A 7,889-nucleotide genomic window follows, 5' to 3' on the forward strand; every position below is an offset into this window, starting at 1 on the left:
CCAAATCCACCAATGGAGCACTCTTTACTGTCAGGCTGTCATACCACAAAGTCGTCTCTGAAGGTCATTTGCATTCACAGGGCAGAGTCTTTGGCTCAGAACAAGTCTATAACACTTCATATTATATATCGATTCTCAGTGTCTGCTGTTTCTCTCTATAAATCCATTACCATTCTGGTCATGCATCATCATCAACCTATATTGGCAGCTGCTGCGCAAACCAATCCAGCAAATATGGGATAGACAGAATGGAAACATCACCTGGGGAGCGTTTCATCAATATTTTCATCCGACAAGGTGTCAGATCTGACATCTTTCCATGATTTTGATTGGCAGAGAGGCACTGTTCCTATGGTAACTGTCGGATAAAATGGGACTTGTCGGATAAAACGTCCGACAAGTCCTTTCATGAAACGCCCCCCTGCTTGTGAGGAGAGGATCTGACTAAACAGCATCTCCTAGCCTTGAGACATCTATTGAGACATTGGATGATTGGACACAAGAAGATCTTAAAGTTCCGATCCCCTGCTGACAAGATGGCCAATGCAATGCATCTAACAGTGCAAAGGAACTTCTAATCTCGATGCATAGCACCTTGATACTGTTGTAATTGTTTTGTATTTCTTCGCATATTGAGCCCTTCCTCATTTTTCCTTGGGAAGGGGGTACTTCCATAAGAGTTCATTGATCTGTTTGCTCGAAAGTCTCTTGGCTGATCCTGTTTTCCCTGCTTGAGTCGCTTCCCTCTTTAAAAGCTGTCAAAGAAATGAAATGAGATGCACTGTTTATGGTCAAATTCTTGGATTTCAAATAAATTCAAAATGGAAAAGCGATCTATATGTTTCTCAACCCTGGTATTTAAACAATAATTTGATTCAAATTATTTTTGCATAATCATGACAAGGAGAGAGAAGAGTATGGCATAAAGACGTGCAATGTACATTGTACACTTTATCTAATCTGTTTGCATGTCACACTACCTTAACAATTAAAAAATAAACCATTGCTTTGTTAACATTGACATGATGAACCCGGGGGGGGGGGGGGGGCACTCAGTATATAATGCATAGTGGGTATGTGCCACGGAGGGGACCCCCATTTTTACACTCAAATTTCCGTTCCAGGGCATAGCATTTTCATCTCATTTTATAAAAAGAACTAAGAAAGCCGCTCCGAAGCATAGCATTTTCTTCTTATTGAGAAAAAGGAAGAAAGAAATCTGCTCCAAAGCTTCGCATATTTTTCGTTAAGCCGTTCCAGTCGCATTGATCCACCACAATGAGCTGCAATTTTGGTGAAAAGCGGCAGCAGAGCGCTGTCCGACCATCGCCTCTTCGCGAGCGCACCCGGTGCCCATGCCACTGGGCTAGCTGCATACATGTATGCCCGTTCCAAAGGGATGCACACACAGGCGACCCGTTCCAAGGACCCCTGTTTACACAAACATTTGTATTTCCGAAGCCCGTTCCGAGGACCCTCCTTTTTACAATAAGTCCGCTCCAAGGCCCCCGGTTTTTGTCTCGCCCGCGGCACATACCTTCCACTTTTTTGGTCGAGTGCCCCCCCCCCCCCCCCCCCCCCCCCGGGTGATGAACTTACATAATTCTAAACTTGGTAAGATTTCGCAAATAACTTCAATATGAGAAGATAACTACCCGTCACACTTTTAAAAAAGCTTCATAATTCACAAATATACATGTATATATATTTTTATTTCAACTACTTCAAATTTATTCAGAGGAGCAAAAGAAACAAGCACAAAACATGGACACTCAGTTCATAACTACATGTTGATTTACATTAAATCCATTTATTGGCAATTCAAAAACTTGTTTTAGTTAAAAGTATGCAATTTCTAACTTTTTAACAAAACTTCCGTCCATGGAGGTAAATTTTCAAGAAAGATCACAAAATCTATCCAATAAACTACATTTTATTTTGTATCATCCACATAAACTGCTTTAGGGAATTCATTTTCATATTATCTATTGTTCCCAATTGTGGTGTACTCAACCCAGGTGGGGTGAATGGTTTCCTGGCAGGAATAAAATTCTTGAAATGTCTGTGCGCTGTAAAGAGACCGCCAGGCTTAGATTTGGGGAGATTTACCAATATCAAAATAAATAGACTTTAACTCCTCATGAAAGCATTCCCTCTTCTTCCAAAGATCATGTAATATTTTACTGGATTAAAAAAATAATTACCTCAGCATCTGCTAGACACTTGTTGAATAGACTGATCTCTTCTGAACAGTCTGCATCACTGAATTCATGTTGCTTCCAACATGACATTAATACTGCCATCTCAGTAATACAAGTCGCAGCTGAAATACAATGAAAATGTACAAGGCAAAATAAAAACTTTGTTAAAAGAAAACATTTTCTCTAGCACACCAAAAATCAGGAATTAGCTTAATGCCTAAATCTAATATGTCATCTCAACGGAATTAATCTATCATGAACAAAATTTCCCATCAACAGTTCAACACCAACCATTTCAAATTATCTGAACCACAAATCAGGAATTAGCTTATTTAGCCTATATTATAATATGAAATTTGTCTATCAATATCATGAACAAAATATTCCAATAACACCATTTCAAATTATTTGAACCAGGCATTTAAAGATACTTTAATATTATCGGTATCAGCGAACCTCGCATTTATGACTAATGTGACTGTGAGTCTGTGTCAGTGATGACGACTATCAGCCGGCATTTTAAAAAGGCCTAACTTTAGTAACTAGTTAGTACATTAGAGCAAATTTTTACTGCTAAGTTCAATCAGCCTCATGTGCAGTGACAACACAGCTCCGCTCGGCCTCAGAGTCAGAATTTGACTCATATGAGTCACTACCTCAAGCAATGTTCGTGCAGGCTCCACTCCACACACAGCCGATTTCAAAACATCGCATGCGATCGGTCGCCGATCGCATGCGATGTTTTTAAATCGGCCGTGAATAATAGTACGTGTGAGGAAAAAGATACTGGCCCAAAATCACCAATTTTGAGGATAACCGGAGGATGGACACGGAGTGAAATACGGGTGTAGAGTAAGATATTAAGTCATTCATATCCCTCGTTATATTTTTTTTCTTTAATTTTTACGATAACCATGATTGCCATCCCACCTTTTATGACTCGGAATATCCGATCTAGTTCACTGTCCCGATGTTCGGGTAGGTGGAGCGTAGTGTAGCGGTAGTGAAGTGGAGCCTGCACGAACATCAGGCCGAGGTAGTGAGTCACCAGAGCAGAGCAAGCATGACAGTCAGGCACGTACACGTAGCCTGGAGGCGTCTGGGGAGTGAAAGTAATATACTGTACGTATGGTCACTCCCCTAACGCCTGGCATTGTGATGTATAGGCTCCTACGTACCAAGGGAAAAGGCAACTATAAAAATGCGCCAAACTGCTAGTTATGTTTAGAATCTGAGGTCACGACTGCTGTACATGGGTAACAATATTGGTTGGCATAAATACGTGGAAGTCGTGTACACCCAAGCAAAACATCGCCGGCGAACTCAATAAGTCACGTGACCGCCACCATTTTGCTAGGTCAATTGTTCGAGAACGCGCCGTAGAAGGCAAGATGCAATATGTTTTCTCTATGTATTTCTAGTTCAGTGGTTGAAGCGGGACATTTTAGCACTTTTTAATCTAGCACCGCTCATGATTTTGCCGCCCTCTATACGCGTCACGTAACTAGGTTGCATTAACAAAGGATCAAAGATGGCGATGTCAACAAGTGTAAGTAAACTCTCTTCTAGTTCTACTTTTATTACTTCATATAATTTATTCGTCATTTTGTAACCATTACTATCCATTTTTTGCCAAACGTTGCCAACCAAGGCAATAGTTACCCATGTACAGCAGTCGTGACCTCAGATTCTAAACATAACTAGCAGTTTGGCGCATTTTTATAGTTGCCTTTTCCCTCGGTACGTAGGAGCCTATACATCACAATGCCAGGCGTTAGGGGAGTGACCATACGTACAGTATATTTTACTTTCACTCCCCAGACGCGCGACGCCTCCAGGCTACGTACACGTGCCGAAATGTCTACTGCCCCGTCGCCGGAGTTGCGGGGCAGAGAAAGACCTAGGAGTAGGAGACCGGCGCGGTGGCGGTGAAGTCAAGAAGGATGTTTTCACTTACCCTCGGGTTTTGCCTTCTTAAGTGATACTCTGTCTCTAAGCGCCAGTGGTTTGGACATATTTATATACTCAGTTGGCTTATAATGATTTCGTAAAATGATTTCCTTCAGTCGTTTCGACATGATTGATTTATTTGATTATCAAAAATGCTGACAAGAAAATTACAATTGCACAACACGTTACGGAGAAAGAATCTATCGGCACAATATAAGTGACAATAAAAAGTATGGTATTGCTAATGTTAAAAAAAAAAAAGAGGAAATCATCAAGTGACATAACGAGAACACAGCCGTTTCTATAAGCAATGGTCATTCTGGAAAAGGACTACATGAAACCTTCCACAAGATTATCAGACATACATGTATAATACATGTTCATTAAAAATTATTCATTAACTAAGTGGAAATGCTTATCGTGTTCACATGAATATATAATCATTGTAATAAGTATCATCATCACTCAGTATCATCATCATCATCACCCGGCATCATCATCATCATCATTATGGTAATCATCGTCGTCGTTAGTATTACTATCGCTATTATATATTTAATTAAATGGATATAGAAATGAAATAAACAATTAAAATTCAAATTCAAATATTACTGTCATTAACATTATTATTATTATTATTTCCATTGTCCACAACTTGATGTTCTGTTGGTATATTAAACAGCAACCGGACTTCTTCCAGAAATCTAGGGTTATTGTTCTATATTCTATCAAATGGGTCCTCTTCTCATTGTTCACTTCTCTTTCTAATTCAAGACCTTCCGTAGGATATGAGCAGTTCCAAGCAAGCTTGCCTTCTGCATCGTTTCAAAGGACACCTCGACTCCTAAAACAGCCAGAAAGCTTCTGTGTCTTGTTGTCACTGTTCCTAGGGCTCCGATGACTATTGGTACCACCTTCGTCTTCACCTTCCAAATCCTTCTCAGCCCCCATGCCAGATCGTTATACTTCTGCATCTTTTCCTCCTCTTTACGCCAAGCTCTGCAGTCTCCCGGAATCGCAATATCTATGATGAGACATTCCTTATCCTTCTTCTTTAAGAAAACGATGTCTGGTCGTCTAGCTTCAATGACCTTGTCTGTCTGGATATAAAAATCCCATAAGAGTTTTACATCGTCGTTCTCTACTACAGGCTCTGCCCGATGTTCGTACCATTTTTATGCATGGGGTAAGTGGTACTTCTTGGCCAGACCCCAATGAACTGCAGCTGCTACTTTGTCGTGCCTTCCTTTGTACTCAGTCTGTGCCATTTTGCTGCATTCACTCACCAGATGAGACACCGCTTCGTCTTTGTCATGACACATTCTACATGAGGGAGATGTATGCTCCTTTTAAACTTTGGCTCTTCGGTATTTTGTTCTAATTGCTTGGTCCTGAGCAGCAACTAGCATACTTTCCGTCTCCTTCTTTAAACTTCCTCGTTTCAGCCACTGCCAACTCTCTGGTCCAGCAAACTCCTCTGTCTGTCTTAAATGCTGTCCGTGCATCACCTTCTCTTTCCATCCTTCCAGTCTCATTTTCCTTTGATCAGCCTTCAGCTGTTTCGCTATCATACCCTTTACTTTCCTCATCGACTCTTTCAGTTGACTGCCTTCATGATAGTATCCACCTGGCCTTCAATATAGCAGTATAGGCTTTGTTCCTCATGTCTTACAGTCTCCTCTATTCCATCCAGACCACGTCCTCCCTTCTCTCTTGACACATAAAGTCTATCTACATCAGACTTTGGGTGAAACATCCCATGCATAGTTAGCAACTTCCTTGTCTTCCTGTCCAAGTGTTCGAGTTCAACCTTGTTCCATTCAACTATGCCAGCAGCATATCTCACTCGGGATCTCACTAGGGCTACTGCTCAAGTGTTAACAACCTTCACCATGTTTCCAGCATTTAGTTTGGATTTGAGCACCTTCCGAATTCTCCTGATATACTCTGCCTCAATCTTCTTCTTCATTTCTTGATGTTTCAACTGATCTGCCTCTAGTATTCCGAGATATTTTTAGCTACCACCGTCTTCGATTGATCTGATCTCTTCTCCGTTCGGCATTTGGAAGCTGTTGTCATTGGCTGGCTTACCTCTCTTGAGAGTAATCATTGCACATTTATCCAACCCAAACTGCACACCGATGTCTTCGCTGAAGATCCGCACAGTGTTGATGAGAGACTCCAAGTCATTTTGTGTCTTACCAAATAGCTTCAAATCGTCCATGTATAATAGATGGTTGATTTTTGCCTTGCTCTTGAACTCATATCCTAGCCTGGATCTTCTGAGCACCTTAGTTAATGGTGTCATTGCCATCACAAACAGCAATGGAGATAGACTATCTCCCTGAAAGATTCCTCTCTTGATACCAACCTCTCCAAGCACTTCACCATTACTTTCCAACTTAGTTCTCCATCTCGCCATACTTGTAATGAGGAACCTTCTGATATTGTCTGCTACCCCTAACATTTCCATAGACTCGATGATCCAAGAGTGCGGAACCATGTCGCATGCTTTCTTGTAGTCAATCCATGCCATTATTATCATTATTATTATTATTATCATCATTATAGTAGTAGCAGCAGTAGTAGTAGTAGTAGTAGTAGCAGTAGCAGTAACAGTAGTAGCAGCAGCAGCAGTAGTAGTAGTAGCAGTAGTAGTAGTAGTAGTAGTAGTAGTAGTAGTAGTAGTAGTAACAGTAGCAGTAACAGTAGTAGTAGTAGAAGTAGTAGTATTAGTAGTAGTAGTAGTAGTAGTAATAGTAAGATTTAGTAGTTGCATGAGTGGTAGTAGTAGTAGTAGTGAATATCGGTTGGAATAGGTATATATGGTATATCACACTATATTGTCAAACTCCCAAAATGGTTTTGAAATCATTTTAATTAATGATCATATCCCTTTCGATTTACAGCAAAAAGCGAATATAGAGTAAAGTATATATAACACAGTATACCTGGCTAATCTGATCTCACTTTCCTCTAATAGCTAGTCATTGAAGCGATAATCGGTAACCATAAATGCTCATTTTAACCTATAGTAATTGAAATCAAATTAATTCATATGATATGTTTTTAACAGAATCAAAATTTCGTGAAAAGACAATCGGTTCTGAAAAACCACTACATTTTAATTTAAGGATTGTTATTTCTGAAATTTAATAGTAAGGGATAACAGTTCTTAATACGGAATACGTTTTAAAGGAAAATGGAAGCCTCATGGACCCTTTCCTATAAATGAAATGTTATCAAAAAGCTTTACTAATGGCAAATCAGAAACTAAAACGTTGTAACAAACATATACAGATTTTATAAACAAAACGTGATTTATACGGCATATTCGATTCCATATTACTGCTTGATTACAAATTCAGCTTTGTGAGAGAACAAAATCTATTAACGTAAACAGTCATCAATCATGCTCTCAAATTGAATCATTAAATTCTGTTTTTAATTCAACCAAATTTCCATTTGTTGATGAGAGGGTATCCTTGGTTAATAACAGTTTACAATAAATGACCAATCACTCATCAAAATCCCTCACAAAGTACAGCGCTTATAATTAAGCTAGCTTCAAATCAATTCGGAACTATTTGCGGTGGATCGAAATATGAAGTACGGGGTAGGTTTATAAATTTTTTAACAGAGCGGTCATCTCAAAATCGATGGCGTTTCGAATGGAAGGTGACAGAAGGGGTGAGTGCATGCATCCCTACATTTACCTCCGTAATTGTTAACTTTGCC

At 39.7% G+C, this 7,889-nt stretch overlaps 2 protein-coding genes across 2 annotated transcripts; both read right to left on the bottom strand.

Annotated features, from left to right (window-relative positions):
* Positions 1–552: 552 nt before the first annotated feature.
* Positions 553–4,371, bottom strand: LOC129282243 (small ribosomal subunit protein mS37-like). The gene is made up of 3 exons (XM_054918171.2): positions 4,159–4,371; positions 2,205–2,323; positions 553–755 (listed from the first exon to the last, which is right to left on the bottom strand). The coding sequence occupies exons 1-3, from the start codon at positions 4,277–4,279 to the stop codon at positions 645–647; spliced, it is 351 nt and encodes a 116-aa protein (XP_054774146.1). The 5' UTR covers positions 4,280–4,371; the 3' UTR covers positions 553–644.
* A 544-nt stretch (positions 4,372–4,915) lies between these two features.
* LOC129282124 (uncharacterized) lies at positions 4,916–5,916 on the bottom strand. The gene is made up of 2 exons (XM_054918053.1): positions 5,824–5,916; positions 4,916–5,251 (listed from the first exon to the last, which is right to left on the bottom strand). Exons 1-2 carry the CDS (start codon positions 5,914–5,916, stop codon positions 4,916–4,918), a joined length of 429 nt encoding a protein of 142 aa, XP_054774028.1.
* Positions 5,917–7,889: the final 1,973 nt, after the last annotated feature.

Source organism: Lytechinus pictus, chromosome 18, assembly GCF_037042905.1.
Source record: "Lytechinus pictus isolate F3 Inbred chromosome 18, Lp3.0, whole genome shotgun sequence".
In the NCBI taxonomy this organism is placed as follows: domain Eukaryota; kingdom Metazoa; phylum Echinodermata; class Echinoidea; order Temnopleuroida; family Toxopneustidae; genus Lytechinus; species Lytechinus pictus.

Bases quoted from the DNA above. Each gene is read 5' to 3' on its own strand.
- LOC129282124 (XM_054918053.1), bottom strand. From the start codon at position 5,916: ATGCATGGGATGTTTCACCCAAAGTCTGATGTAGATAGACTTTATGTG. The intron at 5,252-5,823 runs GTAAGACATGAG...TTTTATATCCAG, and splicing joins TGGATGGAATAGAGGAGACT to ACAGACAAGGTCATTGAAGC.
- LOC129282243 (XM_054918171.2), bottom strand. From the start codon at position 4,279: ATGTCGAAACGACTGAAGGAAATCATTTTACGAAATCATTATAAGCCA. The intron at 2,324-4,158 runs GTAAGTGAAAAC...ATTGTATTTCAG, and splicing joins TAAGAAGGCAAAACCCGAGG to CTGCGACTTGTATTACTGAG. The intron at 756-2,204 runs GTAATTATTTTT...TTTCTTTGACAG, and splicing joins AGTGTCTAGCAGATGCTGAG to CTTTTAAAGAGGGAAGCGAC.